Source organism: Poecilia latipinna, unplaced genomic scaffold (genome assembly GCF_001443285.1).
Source record: "Poecilia latipinna isolate Pla-1442-1.1 unplaced genomic scaffold, P_latipinna-1.0 Scaffold1080, whole genome shotgun sequence".
Taxonomy (NCBI): Eukaryota; Metazoa; Chordata; class Actinopteri; order Cyprinodontiformes; family Poeciliidae; genus Poecilia; species Poecilia latipinna.
This window is the reverse complement of record NW_015113696.1, coordinates 70,945-96,723: the sequence shown is the minus strand read 5'-3', so window position 1 is coordinate 96,723 and position 25,779 is coordinate 70,945. Positions and strand designations below refer to the sequence as shown.

At 39.9% G+C, this 25,779-nt stretch overlaps 2 protein-coding genes across 6 annotated transcripts in view; both read left to right on the top strand.

Moving 5' to 3' along the window:
- Positions 1 to 25,779, top strand: part of LOC106959444 (histone acetyltransferase KAT6B-like) — a 192,207-nt gene that overhangs the window by 96,641 nt on the left and 69,787 nt on the right. The window lies entirely within an intron of this gene.
- The window catches only part of adkb (adenosine kinase b), a 179,619-nt gene that overhangs the window by 98,603 nt on the left and 55,237 nt on the right, over positions 1 to 25,779 (top strand). For 4 of the 5 annotated variants that reach the window (XR_001427353.1, XM_015052008.1, XM_015052009.1 and 1 more), the window contains one exon: positions 19,055 to 19,225. The exons of the other annotated variant lie outside the window; for it this stretch is intronic. Coding sequence is in view for 3 of the 4 variants with exons in the window: in XM_015052008.1 (XP_014907494.1) it covers positions 19,055 to 19,225 (171 nt within the window). In the remaining variant the exon portion in view is untranslated. The remainder of the gene's footprint in view (positions 1 to 19,054; positions 19,226 to 25,779) is intronic. 5 annotated transcript variants of the gene reach the window in all.

The window sequence follows — 25,779 nt, the reverse complement described above, 5'->3', positions numbered from 1 at the left end:
TCGTGTAATGAAGGCATAAATTAAGCCGGTAACCCGTTGCTGCCAACAACTTAGTCAGCATTGATCGTGTGTGTTTCGCAGTGTTTGAGCAAGTGACTTACAGAACGGTGATTGCTTCGGTTTGGCAGGAATAATTGGAAGTTCAAAGCTTCGATCTGCAGAGTGTAGCCTGGGGATAGGTTTCTGAAGAAGCTGACACTTCAGACGTATTATGAAGCCATCATGTCTAATTTGCAAAGGCCTCTTTTGTAATTTACCCCCAATTCAGAGGAACAGTCTCCTGCTCCGCAGCACAATGCTCACTCGGCTCGCATTGTTCACGCTCATTGGAAGAGACACCGAGTGAGTGATTGTTGGAGCTCAAATAATGTGCAGCACTGTTCCTGTCATATTTGTTGCTGCGTAATGGTTCCTGATTTGCAGTTTCCTGCAGCGCCTTCTATTTTTTTTTTCTCCTTCTTTCGGTTTGTTGCAGAGTAGACGGCGATGCACCGTGCTGTATACAACAACATTTTTCTGTGCATCCAGTCCAAGCCGCTTGTTTACAACTCGCTGCCGGAGCAACCGCTTGACAGATAAAGGGGGCCTCAGAACGTCACGCAGACGTTTTTTTTTTTTTTTTTTTTTTTTTGGGGGGGGTAAGGGAGGGGAGCGAACGGAGGAAACCTCTTCAGAGAAAGGACGGGGGTTTTCCACATGCCGCCCAGACTATCTCACATATTGAGTTTGTCTGCATGCATCTTTGAAGATGCAAATGTGTCAACCACATGTAACAAACCACCCAGCGAGGAGCTGAGATGCTGAACTGGCTTTCTCACGGCTCCTAAATGGCTGCCAGTGATCTTCAGCGGCTCTGCATGTCTGCGAAGCTGGCGGTTCCTTTTTTTTTTTTTTTTTTTTAATGGACAGATTAGTGTTTTTGTGGGATATCGAATAATTTGTGCACATTTGTCACTGGACAAAAATGTCTTGTTAAACCGCACGTGGAGATGCAAGAGAGTTTTGGCTGCGACGTTTTGTGTGCAGTCATGCTGCAACCTATTGTAGTAGAGTGTATGTGGAAGTGGTAACGCTGACTAAAAATGAATTGAGTTTCCAGTAATATATTTGGTAGGAATCAAGAAAGTCCTTTGCGTTTTTGTCAACTTTTCAACCACAAACTTTTACTCATTTTTGTTTTGAGAGAGCAGCATGAAATGCAACGTAACACTTGAAGTTGAGTGAAAATGATGGCTGGATTTCAAATATTTTCAGCTCTATTAGATGTGACCTGCATGTGTAATCACTCCCCTTTACTCTGATACACCTAAATAAAATCCAGTGTTACAACTACCTTCAAAATCTCCTCTTTTCAAGTTATTTGGGGTGTGCTTTACTCATCTAAACACAACTTGTTTTGCCCATTCATTGAAAAATATCAGAAGCTTAGAAGTACTTGTGACTATAGAAATATGCAATGTGTGTGTGTGTGTGCACGTGTGTGTGTGTGTGTGTGTGTGTGTGGTTTGCTAAAAATACTTGATCTTCTGTTGCATCAAGGTTTTCACCAAGGTGCCAAATGCTTTTAATTTTTTTAAACTGTAATGCATCAAAGCAGACCCTCGACTGCAATGCTGGTAATCAACAAATAAGAGAAGTTAGTAAAAAGTTGCACAGACTAAACAGACAGTTCTGAAGATTACAAACATCTGCCTAAAAGTTAACCTATTAGCCTCCAGGTTGCTGGAGGCAGAGGATAATTTGTGTCACAAAGGTCAAACAATCTCTGGAAAACCTTCCGTCATCACGTCAAAAACAGAATTACGCAGTTTCTCTGGTAAATATGTCAGGTTTACTGAGTGACTGAGATGCTGCAATCATTCCTCCATCTTTCCATCTATCCTTTGTCTAGACCCGTTTGGCACTAGCTATCTCTAGCAGACTTTAGGCGAGAAGTAGGGTACCTCCCTAACTAGCTCATCCATCCATCGCATGGCAACACAGGATGAATAATACACACACTCAATTGACCTAACATGCCTGTTTTTGGACTGTGGAGTACCAGGATAGTACCCACACAAGCATGGGAACAACATCCCCATGTCGTTAATGCAAGGCGGCGGTGCAGCCAACGGCGAGATCAGCAGACGATAAAAAAAAAAAAAAAATACATTTTAAAATGGAAGTTTTATTTTGAAATGAAATCCTAACAGCTGGGAATTTTACGACGGTAATAATTAAAACCGATAAATGTCTCATTCCTACTCATCACTATACTGGAGTAAAGAAATATGAATGCACACGCTCAATTAAGCACTCATTGTGTTGGGCTGTCACACAGAAAATTTGTGGTTGCAATGTGACAAAATGTGGAAGAATGTTGCAAGGCTCCGAAGGTCCTAGTCAAAAGTTTTTGTGCACTTTATCCTTGAATCAGACAAACAAAAACAAGGAAATTCAGCACATTATGGCATTTCTTTCCTGACAGAGAAGGCACTTTTAAATTATTGATGTTTCCCCTTGCGCTGTCACCTATCAGAGCGTCATCCTTCTGCCTGGTAGGAGTCCTGCAGTGCAACAAGTCATGTTTCTGGCTCTCATTTCAGCTTCTGCAGTGAAAGGTCGGGGTGATATATATCCCGTCCTGTCGCCGTTTCGGTGACTTACACGCCCCAAGCTGGAAATTTTACAAGGCCCACCCAGCTTGTCGAGCACGCTGACAATAAATCAATCACTGTGAAACATTTACGTTTCACACACACTGCTAAGCTTCACCTTTCCCTCGCTTGGGCCTAATTTGAGAGTCATCAGTGGCCCCCGTCGTCAGGGAAGCCCCCTTTGCTTTGTCATGTCAATATTCGTCTGGTGACCTCCAGCTGAGGCTGGAGTCCGGCTGCTCTTTCTGCACACGCTGATTTGCATTTGCCAGGACGCTTGTGTCGGTGGATGGCATGCTGTGGCTGCCTCGTCTCCTTGTTCCTGATCCTGCTGCTGCCACCCTCTCTCTGTCTTTTTCAACTATTTTTTTTCCTCTTTTTCTTTTTTTTTTGAGACGGAAAGGTTTCTTGATTCCTAGCATGCCGGAGAGGGGTCCTCTGAGGATTACATTGGCTAAGCCCTTATCACTTCAGGAAATTCAGTGCCTGCTTAAAAAAAAAAAAAACGTGGTAGGAGTAAAAAAAAAAAAAAATCAAGGAGGGGAGTGTTGTTCTTTTTAAGTTTCTTCCTATTCCCAAGGAAAGTTATTACGGGTTTGAAGAAAAGTCCTTTTTTTTGGCACTCAAGTTTTCTCGTAACTGCATTGCATATTTCATCCTTCCTCTTCTTCATTTTTTTTTCCTCCTCCTTTCCAAGCGGCTGGTGGAATTTTCAGAAGTGGAAAATGTGAAGGCAGGTGCTTGAGAGAAAGAGAGAGAGAGAGAAGGTTTGGGGAGGGCTGTGCTCACTGGGAAGCAATGTTAAACATCCAGGGGAAATGTTTGTTATTCTAATGGGATACCACCATGGTAACAGCTTTTAGAGACTCCCAAGGCTTTGTACGGAGTGCATGCACGCATTCATCAATCTCGCCTAATTTCTTTGGGGAATTAGCAAATATAATCAGTCCCTTTTCTCCGAGTTCTCACCTGTTTATCGACAAGAATATTACGAGGAAATTTAGCAGAACGCGACCCTCTTGGAGGTGGGGGAAAGCGATGCACGGGCCATTAATATAAATCACAAATTGCGGCTTGTTGCTGAATGGATTCAGAAGTCATTAGTGTTCCTTTTACGCTGAATGACAGACAGATAGAATAGCTTACATTTTGCCCACACCTACTTGCTTTGAAGAAAGAAAATCCTTGGAAGGGAGACCAAAAGCTCTTTTGCTTATATTACATCTTCAGGTTAAACATGTTCTGAAGGTAGTGAATTATGCTATTTTGAAACTTAATACGTTTACAAGGATTTAAAGTAAATTGGAGTGAACTCATTTACATAACTTGACAGAGAGAGAGAGAGAGAGAGAGAGAGAGAAAAAAGACCCTCACTGACGCCGTGCCTTCGTCTTTTTTGAAAAGGCTCCAGTAACCTGTAAGCCTCCTTTCAGTTCTTCACCTTTTTTTTTTTTTTTTTTCCTCCTCTCTCCTTCTGCAGATTTTCTTAAGTGGCTTATGTGAATTGCAGTTGCCACATTGAAGCGGGGAGTGTACTGAATAATTTTCTCCCTTAGCCGTGACCGTCTAACAACAACAAGTCGAACCTGCGCACGTTGTGATGGAGAGGTTTTCACCCGCAGCACCGCAGCGCTGGAGGAGTGCAGCCTTACCTAAAGCTGAGCCTCCAGCTGGAACAACTTTCCATCAAACTCACAACGCCGCTCTCTTATCTTCTGGCATTTCTCTCTGATACAAATAGCCAAGACATGATATAGCTGGCTACATGTCATTTCTGGTGTAGTCCCACCACCCCGGTCTTTGTGAAATATAATGCTTTTAACTCACCAGATTTTTTTTTTTTTTTGCCTTAGCTGTTTTTTTTTCCGTCTGTAGCTCAGACAGAGACCACTGTGTTTGCTCATCTTGGCCAGAGGCCAAAGGGTCTTTTTGATATAATCCCCCACCATCGATCAGACTTTGTTTACTCTAACATGGTTTCTCTCCCCTCCAGCAATTAGAAGGCAACCTTCCACCTCCTGCTCTTCAGACTGGCTTTATACGTTTATTTTTCCCTTAAGTGGTCATTTTTCATGTTGCAGCTAAGCTATTAGAAATGTGGGTGTATATTAGGTAATTGATATTCTTCAACCAGACGGGCATGAGAGGAACCTAATTCCCAGTGACCAAAAAGTGTTTTCACTGTACCAAAGGTACATTAATTAGGCATGATTCCCCCATTTATTTATGTATTTCACCACCTAAAAGAATGCAAAAGACGTCTTTATAGTATTTAGAAATCAAATAAAAAAAAATACCATTCCCCTATCAGGAATATAAATATGCATTTATGCTCTCAGAAAACTTGTAGAAAGACATTGAAGTCCTTTTAACGTTAAATCTCTAAATGAGTCAAACCTCTCTCGTTTTTGGATGACTAATGAAGACATTAGCATCGTTTATTACTCCTGTGCTGTAAACAGCAGGCTGTGTGCCGTGTTCGCCTCTTCGAGGTCGTAAACAGTTTACACTGAAGTCTGATTGTGGCCACATTTAATAAGTAGTAAGAACGACCAGGCGAAAATATTGGTATATTGGCAAAAATTTGGTGTGAAGCGTCAAGACCTGCCATGTGAATGTAGCCTAAGTCGAGTCTGAAGTAGTTTTTTTTTTTTTGTTGTTCTTTTTGTTCTTTTTGTTTTTTGCAATGTAAGTGAAACTCGATTCAGAGTCTCAAACTCGACTCGCCACCTCTGCTTAACATTTATGTGACGTCTTGAGTCGGCCTGTCACATAAAATCCCAATAAATAACGTTGAAGTCTGTGGTAGCAGTGGGACCAGATGTCCCATTGCAACAAGGGATGTAAACGCTTTTGCAAAGCTCATGTATTTCCGTTCCTATACGGCGTAAGTTGGACTGGAAAGTGCAGAGAGTTGTCAAAATAAAGCCAAAAAGTTGCACTTCCCCGAGGTGGAAAAGTTGGTGCATTAATAAGAGCAGATCAAGAGAGTGCAGAAGAAACAGACTCTGGTAATAAATCAAGACATACATGAAGACTTAAACATGCACTGAACTTCCGCTCCACTGGAGAGATGATAAATTGCAGCAGGAGAAAACATCAGACCTGGAGTAAAGTTTCCACAAATGTAGCTCAAATCAGGGAAATAAAATGTATCTGCTTTTCCATCCACCGCTGCTCCTCGAATTATGTAAACGTATCACATATTTCAATCAGATTTTCTTCAGTGCTTTTGTTTGCCTGAGGTTTGATTGTTTCATCATCTCACTGATGTCTGGAAGATGATTGCTGCCAACTGACTACATCATATTCCTAAAAAAAAAAGAAGAAGAAGAAGAAGAAGAAGAAATCATGGTGGTGTATGAAAAAAATCTTTTGTTGTTTGTTTTTCACTCATATCAAATGTCATTTAGACTGATCCATGCATCTGACCTTATATGAGCTGCTAGCCCCTTTTAAAACACCAACTTAAAGCGAAACTGATCCGAACCATGTTTTTTATTTGCAGACAATGTTTTTTCTAAAGCTTCGCTAAGCAGGTTCGAGACAATGGAAACCTTTTTGATATGTTTGTGCTAAAAGGATCTTGATGGGGGCAAATCTCATCACTCTTATCTTTACCAACAACCAGTTTGGTACTCTGATGAATCTAAAATAGATTTTCTTTTGTGAAAGCACACACTGATGCATCACTGTCCTGCCTCTGTTTGATATATACAAATAATTAGAGCAAAATGATTTTCTTCCTCAAAAAATGGCTCTATTTTTAAAAGATTTTTGCTATAGCTTTAAACACACACACACACACACACACACATATATATATATATATTCCAATTACTGGGTTTAATTGTAATAGAACCAAATATTAAGCTAACCAGCTTGCAGACTGGTAAGTTGTCAAGTCTGGCTTTCAGGAATACTTTGTCAAACATTGGTTACAGAATAATGTCTGATTTCTGGATTATGTATCCTGAAAAGTGAGGAATGTCTTTGCAAAGCACAGACATTCCTCTTTGCTTTGCAAAGAGGAATGTCTTATCCTCGTGAAGAAACACGAGGATAAGCTTTATTCACTATGTTTGTGCACACAAACAAGGAATTTGACTTCAGTTCCGCTTATATATACCCAAAACAGAGAAGGTAAAAAAAAAAAAAAGGTTTTCTCTATATTTAGGCAGTTTTTCACACCAGCCTGAAGGTTAAAGTAAACAGTTTGTGTCCAGAATGTGTGGGTTCTGCAAAGATGTTAGCTGCCTTTTCCCTGGCCCTACACCTGGGTGGAGGGAACATCAGCTACAAAATTAGTAAAGGAAGTGAAATACTTTCAAAACGCAACATCAAATAGATGAGTTCTTCAAAATAACAGTTTCTCAACTCTCAAGAGAGAAGATAACTTTATAATCGCTCTTTAAAACAAGTTTGGAAAGTACATAAGTTTAATCTCATTCTCTAAAGATAAGATGTTGGGTTACATGTTGGGCTTTTAATATCCTAAACTAATTTTTACCTCATCTATCCATTAAGGTTGGCTCCTTTTTCCAGTGGTCATTGGGCGAAATGCAGGTTACGCTCTGCACGGGTCACCAGTTCGTCACAGGGCAACAACTCAACCAATAGAAAGATGTTTGTTAGATGAGAAGATCCTCCTGCTCCACTTTTCAGGGTACAGTGTAGATTCTCCGAAAGAGATTCAACTTTTGGCGAATCTGTTTTCTCATCTAAGAAAGGCATTAAAGAATGGAACAGGCATCAGAAATATGATGAATTATTTCCCACGAAGTCCGTAAAAACCTCATTAGTATCCAGTGTTGTCCACATTACAGGTAGATATAAAGTAGCTGCTCTGTTTTTATCATCTTATGTTGCATAATGTTTAATATTTAAAATGTGGTACAGTGTTAATCTTCTCGTGTGATTAATATTCCTGTACACAATCCCAGAAATATGAACTAGCTCGGTAAATCTTGCAAAATGATCATTTTTATCCAGATTACCATGTTTAAATAAGCGGTTTCTTCATGTTTCTTGACCTTTTAAAAGAAGAATTACCTACTAATCCTCATCTTCAAACAGTTTGGTACTTATTACCAATAAAGAAGAATTATTGGACAACTAGAGACGCACTGATTAGAGTTTTTTGGCCCGTTTCTGGTTTTTGTGTGTTTTTCTAGCCTTTCTACTGTGTGCGGTCATTAATTACTTATATATCTATAAGACTTTGTCTATGCATGAGGGAGTAAATGTAAAATAATTTCACAGTTGGCATTTTAAAGTGGCTTTAAGCATCTTGTATTAGCAGTTAATGTAGAAAGCCTTATAAAAACATATTCTCTAAGTATATTCTACAGATTGAACATCTGCATCTTTCTTCTCTCAGCCTGAATGAACGGCAGACATGACGCGACATCTCATAGGAAACACAATGTTGTTTCCTGTTTCCATTTGAAAGATCTGATATAAAAAAAAAAAAGTTTAGTCTTCACTTGGTTGCAGCTTACACACTGAAGAGTGTTGTCAATAACACAACCTGGCATTTCTTAGTATGACACATTCAGTGAAATTGCATTTAGAACAAATTGTTGAATACAGTGTAATTACTAGCTTAACCTTGCATATTACTTCTTTATAAAACAAGCCTCCAATATATGTTGGTTGTTTTGTCCTGCTGAGAGGTGATATTGCACTTTGTGCTGAATTATCAAAGACAAACATTACGCCAATGCCTTCAGACCCTTTTAATTTAACATCTGAGACATTTCTTTGCCCTGATACTTTTGGCAGACAACCCAGACGCCCACCAGCAGCTTTTGAATTTGGGATTTAATTTTTGTTTTAGGCTTAGCAGAATAAAATAAATGTATTCTCTGGCTGTCATTGTACACAGTTTATCCTTAGATATGTTTCTGAAGTGGGAGAAGGTTTTAGTGCTCTACATTTCTAACATCTGAGTGGTTTGTTGGGGGGGGGGGATGTCTGTTAGCGTCAATTGAGAGGAGCAACCTGCACAGTTACTTGCAGACGGAGGATAAGTACTGGAATGGTGACCAACTTTTAATGGCGCTGTCATGCATTTATTGTGATAAGTTAAAAGCTCCCTCAGTGCCTTTCATTTTTCTGCTGCTTTCAGTTTTGATCAGTAGGAGTTTAAAGTCCTGCAGAGGTATTTCCATCTGGTGGGATTAACCATGCACAGGTACCAAACTCTTCACTCTCCAGGCAGTTTAAACTTTCAGCAAAAACTGACACCTTTTTTTTTTTTTTTTTTTAAATCAAAACCCCCAAAATAGCAGGAGTCTTCATTGAACACATGCCATCATCTGCAAGACTCGTAAACTTTTCCTTTGTTGCTTGAGTTTGCGCTCTTATCTGTGTGCAGTGAGTATTTTCTTCCTCATGGTCCTGAATAAAATCAAAGTTAATCAGAGGTGACTTGCAGCATCGTCACAGAAGGTAAAGACAAATGTGGTGTGAATAAACAAACTCTGAGCTTTCTTAGCTCCAGCTCCGTTTCTCGCTACTTGTCATTTTATATAGCTGTATCTTTTTTTTTATTTTTGCATAATTCCACGGCGCATTGGCTTGGATTGATTTGATTTAAAACCTTTAAAACCTCAACTTTCAAGGAAATTGGACTTGTGGTATGAAAGTTCACACTTTTTGCCTCGAGGCAATTGATTTCTTCCGAGCTTGATTTTAGTGTTGTAGCAGCACGAGCACGGCGCGTTAGAGCCATGTTACATGTCACATAGGGCTAAGGATGCTTGAACCTGGCTGTAAGTGCCTGGGTAATTTCATCACTTAAAGTTGAGCCACCCGCGTGTTGAGGAGAAATGCTGTTTGTTTCCTGATAAACCAATAAATCAGAGGAGATTTAAGATTAAAAGCATCATTAGAGTGCAGTTAATTCTCTGATTAGCAACACATGGTCTGATTTACTTTCTGAGCAATTAATTGTAAAAGGAATATTTACATGGAATGTTATTTACTTTATGCAAAACAGTATAAAAAAGGGTTAAGTTTGGCTTAAGTCTGTTTTTGGTCTGGATAAGCATAGAAAAAAGAAAACGTTATGGAAAAACATTGCATTCCCAGCCTTTATCTCTTGCACCTCATTTCCTAAAAGATAAATGTCTAAAAGATAAAATTTCTAAAAAATAAACTCCTCAAGCAAATTTGTTGCTTTAGTCCCTAGGTCTAGGATTGGACATCTCACAATGGCAGCATGTTGGAGTAACTCTCTTTGTTTTTTGTAGACTTTTGTTCATAATATTTTGCTGTTTTTGTTTTGTTTTGTTTTGTTTTTGGACAGTTGTTCCCTCTTGTTTTGGATGCTGTACAGCTTGAAGGATCTACAGTGGAATGGTTTATGTCAGTACTATTCATATGTTAGAATGGCCTAGTAAAAGTCCATACTAAAATCCTTTAGCACGACTTATGGGTAAATTGAAATGCCAGCAATGTTTTTCAGATTTTTATTTGCAAAAAAAAAAAATGCTAGATTGTCACTTTCCTTCCACTTCCCAATTATGTACTTCCCTGTGTTTGTCGATCACATAAAATCTCAATAAAATAAATTGAAGTTTTTTTGGGGTTTTGTGGCTGTTATGCGACGAAGGCAAAAAAAGAGAAAAAAGTTAAAGGATTTTGAAGCAAAGCACCTTTTCAACAGTTAAAGTGGGCTCTGGGTCAATTTGCTACTTGGCCAGCTCATACCCGTCCAAACCTCCTGCTACTGGTATCGCTACTCGTCTAGGTTCTGCCAAAAGCTGCTATTTTCATTTGGATCTACTGCAAGTTTTTAGCCTCTCAGCTCATTTTAAATTCAAATTTTGTGATTAGGAAAAAAAATAAATAAATAAAAGAGTGGGGAAAGAGGGGCGGAATGTTTAGAAAGCTCTCGATAGCTGTTGGTGTTTTCATCTGGGGCACATCATTTTTTAACACTTTCTGTTAGATGATTTTTTTTTTTTTGAAAACATAAATAATTAAAAGTTCATCTCCTGCTGAATGTTCTCCTGTTTGGCTGGAGCGCACAGTCAGAAGTTATTATTAGACTAAATTTAAGCGACCCCGTGTCCTCAGCTCTTAGCAATAGGCACTGAGCTCTTGCATTGAGTTTGACAGCCTTCTCACAATATTGTGCAAGGGCACTCTCTTAGTTTCTCATGCTGCTTAAATGCAGCATGGCAGATGGATAGTATTTGCAGGGGAGAGTCGGGGTCTCACCCTCCTTCTTCCTTGCTTTTTTTTTTTCGGTCTCTTGCCAGTACCTCAGACATTTCAAGGGGGAAATATGTATCAAATTAACTCTTAGCAACAGGGCCTCTGAGCTCCCTGCCCTTGTCTTTTCAGCAATCAGAGCTTTGTTATTTTAGTCTCTCAACCAAAACCAAACTGGATTCAATGGCCTCAGCAATTACCTGTAATTTTCCAACCTGGTGCACTAGCTTTCACCAGAGCAACTCAGAACAGTGAAAGATTGTCTCCTCGGTTCCTAATTTTAGCGTCCGGGCGAGGTGCAATAATTCATGAACATCAGCAGAGTGGCGCTTTTGGAAATGTTTGCTTTCCCTGCTGAGGGGGATTTTGTGGGGAGGATTTACTTTGTCTGAGAGCAACCTCTTAAGCACTGAAACCAGACACCTCCGAATCTGCAGAATCGACACAGAACCTCTGCTTTCTGCATCTGACCCATAAAGTAATCTGTCCTTTCAGGCCAATTCAGAAGAGACAGCTCCTTACACAGACATCTGCTTTCACATGATGGTCTTTTATTCGCATTAACCTTGCCTCCCCCATGTTAAACAATCTGATATTTTACATGTTGCCTTTAAATTGTGCGACTATCTGCAGGACATCCATTGAAAGTGCACGTCGCCTTGCAAAACATTTTCCATTTCTTGTCACATTATGCCACAAATATCAGTGTACTTTATGGTGATTCACTAACAGAAAGGAGAATTGTGAAGATGAAGGGGAAAAAAAATGTTTTTCAGACTTTTTTTTTTTTTTTACAAATAAAAATATGAAAAGTTTGCAAAAAAATTCTGTTTAGCCTCTTTATTCTAATACCCCTCTATATAATTAAATACAAATTGAAGGCCTCAGAGGTTTGTAGGAGAACTTTAATGAATAAACAGCACCAAAGAACGCAGAAAGTTGTGGAAAATTTAAAACCTGGGTTAGATCAAGAAACAACTTGGCACCACTGTAAAATGGCATAGTCATACATCTAGAGAAGAAGGGCTTTAGTAGTTTTAATCAAAGTATAGTATGTTTCAGTGGCTCACTCAAAGTCCAGACTTAAATCTAATTGAATCAATTAAAAATTGCTGTTCTTAGACGTGCAGCTGTTTGTCGTCTGCAGTTTATTGAATCATGTGGTGTGAATATAAATCCACAACCCATTTTTTTCGCCAATCTGTTTTTATGAAACATTTGGTGAACCATCACTTTCCTTCACTTTCATCGTCATGTACTACTTTGTGTTGATCTTACACATAAAAGCCCAACAGAACACATAAAAGTTTGTGGTTGTAACGAGACAAGACGTTTAAAAACTTCAAGCGGTGCGAATACTTTTGCACGACGCTGCATGTATGTTTGCATAAACCAGAGGGATGTTTTCCCTTCGGAGCTACTGAGGGAGAGAGTACTCCTCACACTAAAATGCAAATTAAGTGCAGTGTGGCACACAAGGACACTTGAGTGTGTGTGCGTGTGTGTGTGGTGTGCATTGGCGGATTTTAACTCCCTGCAAACCAAACAGTGTGTTCTGGGCTCATCTCCCTGTGATGGAGATAAAGAAAGAGGAACTCGGGTTTGTTTTTCATTTCTTAGATCACATAGTTTGAGGAGAGAGGGGGGAAAAAAAAGCTTCTCCTCTGGCTTTGTTTCTTTGATTTTTATCTTCTTACAGAGGTACCATATGGTATCTGTAAGGGAGAGACAGTGTGTACTATGCAATGAATTATTTTGCAGATTAGTATTGGCGTTTAAGCGCTCTTGGCTTTAAATCTTGTCTGTTTTAAATCTTAAGTACATTCCTTGGCAAACCTGCTCCCCCCTCGCTCCGGCCGGCCTCCTTCCCTTTGGCCAACACATTTTTTGAAGCTGCAGAGCCTGACAGGAGTGAAAAAAGCAGCCATCTGAAGAGACCCCGACGCCGATCCTGAATTACTTTGACTGAAATTAAACCATTTTTGTTTTTCTTTTTTTTCCAGCGTTTTGATGCCAGCAAGACTTGCACTTGAAGCTGTCTGTTTTGTTTTTTTCCCCTGTCTTAGTATCTTGCAGCATTTCAGTTCAGATTGGAGACCTCTGAGGTTAATGTAATTACAATCTCTGATGGTTGTACAAATTGCATGTTAGTGGTGTGTCACGCCCTCCCCTCAGGTGCTGCAGCAGTCGACTCTAATGTCTTGTTTTATGTGCACCCATTAAGGAGAATTTGGCCAGGTGCATTGGTTTTTAACACAACCTTGGAGTTAGATTTGTATTTTTTTTCTCTTCCTGCAAAAGAAACCGTTACAAAATCAGGGAATGAACCAGGGTAAGACGCCCCAGAGGTTAGTAAGCGATGGCTCTGCCCAGTTGTTAAAACTAGTGTTCGTGGCACATTGATGTAGCCCTGGAGGTCTTCCCCGCCACAATTTCCTCATCTTCAAGTCTGCCTTAAAAGCAAAATCCTCCCTTCTGTGTCCCGTACGGCTGGCCTCCCTCCAGCCCCCTTCAGAAGACGAGGATGAATTCCTAGATGTCTGATAAGCTTCACTAGAACATGATTCCTAATGGAAGAGAGAAGAAGAAGAGGCAGATGCTATCAGCGTGCTTGAATTGCCTCGCAGCCAGATCAAACATCCTAAAAGTGCAGTGAATGTGGAATCATGCCGTGAGATTGTTACGCATTTATCTCCTCCGCTGGTAATTGAACTTGCTTCTAAAGGAAACCAACTGGCTATTTCAATGTAAACAAAACATCATTTGCATTGTGAATTATCAGCTTTGTGGCTCCCCCCCACCAGTCGTTTTCCTTTGAAATAAAAAGCCTCAAATGAATGTTTTTCAGCCTTGTATTTTACTTTCCTCCAACCGAGCCACTTTGTGACACCATTATTCACTTACTTCTGTTTTTTTTTTTTTCTTTTCCTGTTTATCGAGTCGGAGACGAGCACGGATCCCTACACTTCCCCCGTCATGTGTGAAAGCCCTTCGTGTTTATGTGTAAAACAGCAGGACCTTCAGGATCGCAGAGTAAAAAATATCTTGCTACACCGCCGTAGCGTGCCAGAGGGGTCTTGATGGAGATGGAGTCATACTGAGCTAATGAAGCTCCAAACCTCAGCTATCGATCCACCTCACAACGGTGCTTCACAGAGATAACAGAGGAGGGGAGCAGTGTGTGGCATCACGCACGCTCTGATCTGTGTGACATCTAATTCGGTGTAATGAACCCAGTAAACCAGAGAGCATGATAGGGGGGCTTTCTAATGCAATGACAGGGGCAGCCTGGGCGGCTTTTGAAACACAGCTGGTGTGCGCACATGGCCCTCACTCCCCCCTTTCTCTCTCTCTGTCTCTCTCTCTCTCTCTCTCTCTCTCTCTCTCTCTCTCTCTATATATATATATATATATATATATATATATATATATATATATATATATATATATATGTTATCAGTTTCTCTGATTTTACTCTTTATAGGTAAATGAACATTATTCTTTCATTCTATGAACTACTGAAAACATGTCTCTGAAATTCCAAGCAAAACTTCTGTATTTATTTCCAGAAAATGGGAAATGGTCAAAATAACCAAACAGATGCAATGCTTCCAGACCTCAACTGATGCTAAGAAAACAAGTTTATATCCATTTAGAAACAACAATACTAATGTTTTAACTCGGAAATCAATATTTGGTGGAATAACCAGGAGGTTATTCAGTGCAGTGGTGTCTTAATTTTTTTTCTCCAGAGCTTTCTGAAAGATGATCATGCTGGACTTTCAAAATAAGGCCAATACATATTCCACAAATATTTCATATTTCAAAAAGTACATCATTGAAGGATTGAGCCTAACACAACTAACGGAATGAAACCCACGGTGGAAGTAGGAAAAACTTATTATGAAAGAGGCGTTTCATATCAGTCGATATCGATAATTATTGGTTCGTTCATTGTTTTAAGTATCTGAAATGCTCCCAAACTGGTTGGTATGACCTTTCCTGTTTTATCCACATTTTTTCCTCCATGTTTTATTTTTGTTTTTAAGCAGTAATGAGGCACGATGACGAAACATTAAACTTCTAATGTAAGTTAATCAGCAGGTTGCTGCTAGGCAACCAAAGAGTGAGTCAGTTGATGCCACCAACCTTGCTTAGCTCGCTGTGAGAGCTTGATTAGCTAAATCTACCAGAATGCTGTGCAGATCTGGATTGGAGTTCAGTGAATATTCTGCAGATTCGATATTTCATATTCTACCAGATGTATTATATATGAATATTTATCATGTGTCTGTGGTGTGTGCAGAGGACTGTTTGACCTGCGAATTGCTCATGTCTTGTGTTTGTTAAAAAAAAACAAAAAAAAAACAGCCCAAATCATGATTCTGCCACCACTGTGCTTGACTGTGACTGAAGAAAAATTGTTCATGTTAAATATGCATATAAAAATGCATTTACATGCATAAAAGGTCTGCTAACCATGTGAACCTGCTAAAAGGTTCACAAGAACCGTTGAGCTAAAAGTGTTTTCTAGTGATGTTAATTAAATAGATTTTAAAGGCACAACATGTGCCTTTAAAATCCCCACTTGTGCCTAATTTAGCCACAAGCTGCATGGCAGACAGACATATAAGAGGTAAGATATAAGTTTACAATCCCCGTATGAACACATTGAGCAACTGCTACTAATTCCAATAATGATGATTTATCTAACACAGAAAGACTCTGGGAATTAGGAGCTCAAATATTTCATTTCCCTGCTCTAAATTAGCCCTTCCACATCAAACAGTGTAATTTTATTCACTCCTAGTTTAGAAATAATGATAACCCCTCACTGAGACGTTTATTTGTAGTTGCGTAAATAAAACCGTAAAAGATCCAGGGATTTTATTTAATTTAGGAAAAAATTGTAGTGGAGATAATTACTCTTTTCACCGAGGCAGTGATGGTTTAAATTTGCTCTATCATTCCTGAGTAATAAAAGGTGTCAAAACCGTCATGACACTCCCACTTATCCCAGCTGATTTAAATAGACTTGGAAAAAAAAAAGAAAAGAAAAGGGAAAAGAAAAGAGGCTTCTTTTTTCATGACCACCTCCACTGCTGGTGCAAATGAAAATGCCCTTCCCAAAATAGATCATTTTTACCCTTCAGATGTCCACTTTTATTTTAAGCCTGGCGACACCATGCCATCCATCACACTCAGCCTTTCAGATGTGAGCAACCCTGGGGAAAACGCTGATACTATGCCGGGGAAGTGTGATAGCATGCTGCAGCCGGGCTGCTGGCTTCTCTATGGTTAGATTACCACTAATTTAATCTCAGAGTAGCATTTAAATGTTCTTTCTCCGAGTGAAGTGGAAGTTGTTCCTCTCTTTATGGTAAACATTGAAAATGGATGCTCTCCCTTTCCAGCTCTCCCCTCAAATTACTACTTGACATGGCCAGATATCACTCTGCATTGTCGTCTGCCTGGAAAAATGCACATCTGGATGCTTTACTGAGTGTTTTTGGCTGGGTGGGAATTATACAAAGTGTACCCAGCACTTTGATCATCTTGACCTGGAAATGTGATAGTCCCTCAACTTCACAGGCCTCCCTGACACCTAGGAAACTGGAGCTGGTAGTCTTGACACACGATCTGCACCACAGTACTAAAGACTAAACTTCTCCTGTTTCCTACTGGTGGTAATTTTGCACGGCTCAGACTTGTTTTTTTTTTTTTTTTTCCCCCACAAGCCAGTTGAGTTTAATTTGTTTCAAGTCTGGTCTGTATTTTGCATTCATGAATAGAAGAGGAACCACTTGTGTTTTTGCACTTTACGTTTTATAAACCCCAACTATACTTTTGAGGTCCATAAAAAAACTAACAATGTCAGGATTAGGGACGTTTCTCTCTTGCGTGGCTTCTTGCTTTTTTTTTTTTCAAAATTGTAAAGATTATGGTTTGTTTCGTATGTGTTTGTGTTTATCCGAGCAGTTTGAGGTCATTCCCATTGGAGAATGGTTTTGCAGAGTGTGCACACAGACAGGCCTTAGGGGTGTTAACAAGCAGAAAGTATTCCACTTTTTCGTTACAGCTGCAAATTAAGTCTTGGAAAAAGTATTGGACTTTTCCACATTTTGTTGTGTTGCAACCACAAACTTTCATCTGTTCTATTGGGATTTTGTGTTGTAGAGTAACACAAAGTAGCACGTAATTATAAACCGGGAGGAAGTGATACATTATACAAGTTTTTTTTTTTTTTTTTTTTTTACAAGTGATATTCTGAAGAAATGTATTGCAAACATTTGTACTTTCTAAAACCTCCATTAGCTTATGTCTCTATCAACTTTGCACATCTAGAGGCTAAAAGTGTTTGATCATATTTCTATTAAAATGTATGTCCAACACTTTTTCAATTGGATTTAGATTTGTACAAATCGGCACATGAATATCCTTTGATCTCACAACTGAGAATAAATTGTGCATCAACTCTTTTCACCTATTTGTTGCACTTGATTTTATTTAGGGTTGTATGAGTGAAAGGGGGCTGATAGTAAAGTCACACCACTTTTTAAATTTTAATTTGTAGACCAATTGAAAACCCACAAATAGTCATGTATGCATACCCTGCAAACATTGACTCTGCGTTTTTGGAACATAAAATATGGGGGGGGGAAAGAAGTTATGATGCCTCAGTAATTGTGCAAGGCATTGAGTTTCTTCCTAAATAACTTCAGAGTTTACCGTCCTTAGCAATCCAATGCCATGTCAGTCCTTCTTGGGACAGAGGCGGCGTAAAGCTGTTGCACTGCTTTTAAAGTTCACCACCCTTTCAGAACTGCCCCATCAAGTCCTCAGCCTTTGATCAGTGTTAACATAACGGCTAACCCTGACAGTTTATTTTCTGCTTTTGTCCAAAAAAGACCATTTGTGTCAGGGAACAATCTCCTCTTCCTCTGGCACATTGGCACACCTCAAAAGAAAAATGTCAGGGTCAGAGACGGGCCATTAGCCCAGAGTGGGCTCTTTTTTTGTGCTCCCAGAACCCATTGAAAACACCTTTTTTAGTCTTCAACAGATGATACCGTGACACAGCGACGACTGGCTTGACCTGAACCTTGACTTACAGACGTTAAAAAAAAAACAAAAAAAGGAAACACTGAAGCCTTGGGGAGGATTGAACGAATGACACGTTGAATGCCTCATAAAGAACGAACCTGCTTTGCATGGTTACATTGTGATACCTTGTATGCTAAATTAACGACGCATTCACCCTCTATTCATGGGTATTATACCCTTCTTTTTCACCGAGGTCGCTCCTCTGTTGGTGCAAATGTCATAGCGCTTTAATGAGAGCTCCACTGTACCCCATAATAGGAGCTTCTCAGGCAGATTAAATGTATCACTGTGCTGAAAACTTTCCTTTCCTCTCCTCCGCCCCTTTGGCCCTATTGTGACACCGTGGTTTTACAGAGCAGCTTGTTGCTGAAAAACAAGGTTAAGAAAGATCGGTATCAAAGGAGGAGTGTTTTTGTGTGGCTTGCGGGAGAGTCTCGCTTCAGGTTTCCACCTGAAACACAAAGGTGTTTTCTTACCTGATTTGTATTCATTCACACAATGAGTGGGCCTGCCTCTCTTGTTTCCAAGTAAGGAGAGTCCAGACGAGACTTTTGTTTGCCCTATCATTGGATACGTGCTTGTTGCTTCCTCCAGTACGAACCTTGGAGTCCAGCCACATGGCTTTGTCGTGGATGGATTTTTTTTTTTTTTCCTGCTCTTTTTCCTCTTCTTTGTTGTTTTGTTTATGTGCTAAAAAGCTCTTTCAAATCTGCATTTGAGCACTGCTGTTGATTTTTCCGTCTTCAGGATCCGGTATTGTGGCAGTAATATAAAGCTACGTCAGCCAAGCAACTGCAAACAGAATCCAAACACCAGCAGTTTTGTCATTTCAGTTCATAGCAACCTGCTACTGTTCAGTCTGTATAATGCTGATCTGCATCCTGACACAGTTTATATCCACTATATATATTTTGCAAAAAATCTAGATTATTTCTCAGTTTTCCCAGACTGGATAAGTATTTATGTCTCCATACTTGCCCCATTCGTATTCAAGCCATCCATACAAAATTTGGATGTGAAATATGCATATAATTTTGTGCTCTGAAAACGCTAAAGTAACCCTTACTGACCTCTGACTTCTTCCGTTGTAGGGGTTTTTCCTGACCGTTTCTCCAGAGTCGATCCTTAAGGTGGCAAAGCATGCTTCAGAAAACAACAAAATCTTCTGCATGAACCTCTCCGCACCGTTCATCAGCCAATTCTTTAAAGAACCCCTGATGAAGGTGATGCCATACGTTGACATCTTGTTTGGCAACGAAACGGTGAGTGAACAAAAATAAATAAATAATACATTTAATGCCTCTTTAGGATGTGCAGCAATTAATTTAACCTTATCATTACCGTCAGTAAAACTCAGAATGTAAGCGTACTTAAAAATGTGTTAATGCAAATCTATATCAGAAGCTTTTATTTTGTAAAACCATGTTTTTTAAAGCTGTTGTGCATCTCTGTTTTGGTAGCTACATTAGTCCCCTCAGCACACACTAAATCAGATTCATAATTTGGGGACCTATGTTTCACCACTTATTGCTTTTATAAATAAAATGAAAGCAAAATAATTAAATCAAATAATTAGAATTATTTTTTTTTTGCAAAAAAATAAAATAAAATCTCAATATCAATGTGAAAATAATTGTTTTCTACAAAGAAATGTCAATTAAAAGCATATAAAGTGAATTCAATATTGCCTCTTTGGCTGCAATCGCAGCGCTGAGTTTTTGTGACACGTCTGGCCACTGCAGTTTTTGTCCATTCTTCCCTCCAAAACTGCTCAAGCTCTGTAAGGTCGCTCTTTGATCGGGCGCAAGCTGATCTTTTCAAGCCCAAGCACAAATTTTGATAGGATCGAGATCTGGGCTTTTATTTTGAATTTTTTTAAAAATAAGCTCAGAATTGCAATGCTCACCTAAAAATGTCTAAGAAGTAAATCTTGATTGATTGATTTTTTTTCTTGTATAAATGTATAAATATCGTATAATGGAGACCCATTTCTCTTTGCCATTCTTCAGAATGAGAAAGACAAGAGAACATGACATTTAGCTAAGGTGTTGACACCAGTTGCCTCACAACAATAGCCGAGGCTGAATTGCTCCAGGTTTTTCTTGCTTAATTTCTTACCATTATTTCTGTTTCACATCTGTAATACTTATTTGATGCCTTCTTGGGTTTGACTTTTCGTGGTTAAAGTGAAAGCATCTCAACAATTGCTGAAGGTATTGCTGTAGAATATTTTGAACAAACGCTCACATCCTTGACAGGATGCATAATAGCAACTCTGTGACCCTCATGACTTTCCAGGTTGACATTTTTTGATCTCGATAATTCTTTACAACCACATATCTTTCAGCATAAAGGCTACCGTTGTTAAAGTTCAAAGAGAGCTGGGCCAACCCTTAAAGGTGACATGAAACCACTGCAAACACCAAAGCTGCTCACTTCCCTTCAAGAAAAATAAGTCTTAGAAAATGTTATTTTTTTAACATACACCAAGTGTATAGGTTTATAAATAATAGCTCTGTGCAGTGTAGGTTCACACAGAAAGATGTCCAGCACTTCCTCTTTTTGATCCATCAGTTGCAAGAATGCATGGCTTTCACAATGCTTTGACCTCTTCACAGACTGACACTAGAAGGGTTTGTGTCCTTTTTTTTTGTGTCGTAGCAGTTTCACATTGTGCTGCTGAGGTAACAGCTGATTAAGCCTGTGTCTAAACAACCAAATCTGGTACTGAGAAAAGGCACGGTTTAGTTGTATAAAGTTCCAATGCAATAGTAGAGCGTAAATATGTGGAGAACAGAAGGTTTGTTTTGTTTGTCCACAAGCATGTTTTTCTCATGTGGATTGAAAAAAGGGCTTTTCCAAACACATAGCTTTTAACTTTTGTACTTTAAGCTAAATTCATCCAGAAAGTCAAAACGCATCGACTACAGTATTTCATATGCTCCATGCAAGGATGGGGCGTATCCATTTTCTCCTCCTCAAAGTATACTGTAAGAGTTGGAGTTTCCACCTGCCTAAAAAGTTATGTGATATTGTCCCACAGTTGCATGTTTGTCATGCCATTTTAGGGAACAAATTTCATCATGTTAAATCAAATCAAACACTGATTATTTTCACTGTTATCCCATCACAATAAAGTGATTTAAACATATATAAGCCATGGCTCACAAGACTATTCATTTCCATCACAATGACATTAGAAAATTAAAATGATCCCGTCAAAAATCTGAGTGAAGTTTCTAACTGAGGACCCGATCCGAAGAAGGAACCAGAGGAGTGCTTTCAGTTACTCTGGTAAGCTCTGCTTTTGCTAATTTGTCAGTATGTGTCCTCTAACTCCAGTTTTTATGGTAGGAGAATGTCTGAAATTCATATTTTAGGGTTCTAGCTTAATCAGCTTCTTGAATTATCATGAAAGGTTGCTAGCAACCCTTTTCTATGTTGGGTTTGGCTTAAAGGGATAGATACTCTCATATCTGTGGTAGAGAAATCTTAAAAGATTGAAGGCTTACAACTACATAACCATTTCAAAGAGATTCACACTCAATATATTTTTCTATATATCTGTGGGATAAAATGGAATAATGACGGATATTAAATGTTGACACTTCCAAAAGAAAGTGTGGGCTTCTACACAGATTGCCGTTTGTTGAGGCTGTGGACCCCTCACAGCTGATTGCCAGTCTTCTAAAAGTCCACCGGGTGTAGAGGAAACGTTTGGATTTTGTAACATGTTTTATTTGGAGATAGTTCATTTTTGTGTTTTTCCAGGTTTCGCAGTTGTTTGGAAATGATCTTGTGGGACTGACAACCAGTTGATGAGGCAGATTGGTGCAACCACCAGCTCTAGGCGATGTAATTTTCTCATTGTTGAGGCAACAACAGCATGCTTAAGGGTGACACATGAGCGTTTTCGGTCTCGGTTGTTTTAAATGGCTAAAATCGGCGAAATTTACACAGGGATCCTCATGAGAAATGTGCCACAATTTGAAGCAAATTACAGACTGGCCTCGCCATCTGTATATGTTTTGTATACATTTTGTACACTCTGGTTCACCAACATGCTTCTGTGTAAAATCGCAAACGTTTACGTCTCCTACCACTCACTACTTACTCATAGAAATGACCCAGACATGTCGTTATTCCAAATAATCGGGTTTTTTTTTGTTTTGTTTTTTGGGGGGTGGATGAATTAAAATTATTTGACTTACAAATCATACAATCAAGGAAGTTGCTCTAGTGACCTTACATGTGGAAGGAAAATGTCTTTTGCAGTGGTTTTCTTCATTTAATGATCATACATGCATACACAGGTTCATATCTTTGTTATCAATATCGTTTTTATTGAAAATTATGAACTCTTTACAGCTTCCTTTCATACCAAAGCTGGATTATGTTCACAGATGTTTGCACCTCTTCCTATGTGGTGCAATGTCACAAAATGCATTGTGGGTAACGAATGATATCGCCTGTTTTCGAGCTGTTAAAAATGCACTTACTTTGCTAGATGAAGTTGCATTCTGATTTTGCAAGACAGAATTCACTTTAATAAAGAATCTTGAGGCTTTTTAATATCTAGTACCATGAGATTACATCCCTAGTTACCACCTAATGTGATTTTCTGCAGAATGAGTTTAGGATCCACTTCAAAGCTGCTGTAAAACTGCACTGCAGGTTTTAAAAAACAAAAAAATTTATACAGAATGAGTCAACCCATTAGCTATACCAGACGAAGCTTAAATACTTCTAAAATTCGTCTATTTGTATTTTTAAAAGCAGAGTATTGGACCCAGCCGGCAGCATTTAAGGCTCTTTGATTTAAAGCTTTCCGCATTAGGCTAACATCTCCTCTCACTTTGTTTAAATCAAAACTCTGTATCCATTGTTTGATTTCCCTAATTGATCTCCTCCATATCCATTTAACGTCTCACTTATTACAGCCCCATAAAGAGATTAATAGAATTAGCGCAGCGATCATTCATCTCAATCTCGGCAGCATTTCCCTCCGCTTGATCTATTGATTCCTTTTCTTTTTTTTTTTTTTTTCACCCGCCTGGTGGAAGTGTGAAGCTGTGTTGGAGGTCAAGCTGTGGTCACAGACTGCGGCGCTGCTGGGAAGTATCCTTTAACAGGCCGGAGTGGCCTGACTCTGAGTCCCCACCTGGACCAACTGCACCTAGGCGGCGGGGGGGAAGGGTGAATGAAGGAGTGGATGTTCTTTAGGCTGAACTCGCCTCCCTGCTGCTAAAGCTACTAAACAGAGCCCAGCCTTCAGGTTCGGGATGAGGTCCCCAGAACAGGACAGAGTTGGAAGAAACTGCTCAGCATTGGAGGATTTATTGCTCTTGCTGACTTCAGCTTTTTTCCTTCTTTTCTTTCCGCAGCCGACATAAAGCTTTCCTTTTACATATGCACCTCTCTCTCTCTCTCTCTCTCTCTCTCCCTCTCTCTCTCTCTCTCTCTGTGTTGCTCCCTAAATTGCTGGGAGGAACATTTCTGTCTCCTAAACTGCAGTGTACATTTTTACAAGTGGTATGTATTTTTCAGTTGGGTGGTACTGTAACTTTCTGCTCACACCTCCAGTTATTGCACTTTAATGACTCTGGATAATTGCATCTTATATTTGTTGAAGGAGATTATCTCTTTGGGACTCTGTCAGGGCTTGTACGTAAGGTTAAGACAGGACTCAGTGGGGAACAGAGCAGATATTCACTCCGAAGCAGCGAGGTCTTCAAGGCTCAGTGTAAGACTAATGCCTGTCCGGTGTGTTTTGACTCCTTTTAGCCCCCTTCCCTCCCCTCGTGCCCTCCCATATCTCGCCTCCTCACGTTGGCAGCTGGGAGGAGGGAAACGGGGAATGACTGCTCATACAGTCGAGCCCCAGACCTCCCATTGTGCACAGGCCAGACAAGGTTGGCGGTCATGCAGTGGTGCGTGATGAGTGACAGGCAACAGGGCTGCCTCGCCCACGCTCGGCCCCCCTCCGGCCCGCCCGGCCGTCCTTTCACCCCGACTTCCACCCCCCGACGTGATGGATAAGCCTCAGCCCCGCAATGCTTCCATAACAAGTCAATGACAGTCAGCATCATGCAGTCTGACTCCTGTTGCCTCCCAGAATGTGCCATAAGGGAAGGCTAATGTGTCTGCTTGTCTCTGCCTTCCTCTCCCACACTCACTGAGTCACGATCCAGAGCTACCCTCAAAGGGGGCGGGAGAGGGGGGGGGATCTGCTTAAAGCAGCTATAAGAGCTCAAATTCTGAAAGTGACTGGCGTTAGACTTGAGCAGGAGAGTTTTTGAGAATCGATTGCTTCTTTTTTTTTTTTTTTGTCAAGGCTGGAAACTTGTTTCATCCAGATCATAATTCTCTTTCTGCTTGCTTAAAATTCCAAAACAGCCATGCAACACCACAGACTTCAGAAAACATCAATAGCTTTTTTTTTTTTTGCCTACTCCTGAAGTGGAAATGTGTCTGTGTTTCTGCCCTGAGTAATTCTGCTATAACTCGATCCTGCTGGTACTTGTTTAAAACCTGGCATCGGCGTGGCCTGCCTGGCCCTATCGGCAGCCCTGTGCTTATATAACAGTCTCCCATCCATCCTGTAATTACTGCCTTTTTGGGGCATAGTGTAGTGTCTGTTCCTTCGCCGTTGGAAGGGGCGGCTGGGGGGGGGTGGAGGGGCTGGGATCCAGAGCGACGCCGTTTCTGTGTTGTCGGGGCCTCTGAGACGGAGCCGACAGAGGCGAGCAGACATCAGAGGCTACTTCACTTAATTGGCAAACATGTCGCGTGATAACCTGGGAACAGCGCAGGCCTAATTGAGTCCTCCTGTGCCGTCGTCCTCCTCCTCACTACCTGACACAAGACCCAGGGCATTACATTTCCCTTGGTTTTAATGGCCGCAGTTAATTAGGACCGAGTGAGGGAATCATTACCGCTGGAAAAACCGCATGCCAGTGGATTCGCCGATTAAAATTATCCACAATTTGCTTTTGCTGTTTGAGCATATGAGATAAACCACACAATTGGGGGGAAGGAGGATTGGATCATTACTGGTGGATTTGTATTCTGGAATTTTAGACATATTATAAACGAATGGGATGATTAATCAGCGCTGAGTTTAATCGCCCTGACTGATGTGTGTTTTTTTCTTAAGCCAGTTCATTTGGGTTTGGGGTGGGAGAAGATTCTTGCAGTGTGATAACTTTCAGTAGAAACACCACAGTTTCAGAGCATTTACACAAGAAAATGCTCTGAAACCCAAATGTCTCTGTCTTAAAGTCTCTGTCTTTAAGACAGAGACTCCCAGACAAAACTCCTTTTAAATCATACATTTCATAATTTTATTCTTAAATTACCCTCCATAAATAAAAATCTTTAGACAGAAAAAAGGAAAATAAAGGCAACCCCGCTATAAATTAAAAAAAGACATTTCCAGCAAAACACAGCCATAGATATAATTACTTATTTAAAGTAAAAAAAAAAAATCAACAGCTATCTTTTCTGCTATTAATGTAATGTGACATACTTATTCAGCTTGATCTGCCCAGACGGGTAACCACCCAGTTTTTGATCATTAAATATCTAACTAGCAATCCAAGCTCAGTGTAACAACAGCAACTCTTTAATGTGGAAAGTCAACGTTATCTACCTTTGGTTGAAAGTCAGCGATACAAGAAGCTATTTAGAAAGAAAGTGTACTATTTGTATGGAAGACATATTATGTGCATTTAGTTCAAGCTGTGAAAGAGCGAGAGAGAGCAAGACATCAGTAGATAAAAGGAAGACTCAGCAGAAAACAGCTGAGTTAATTTGT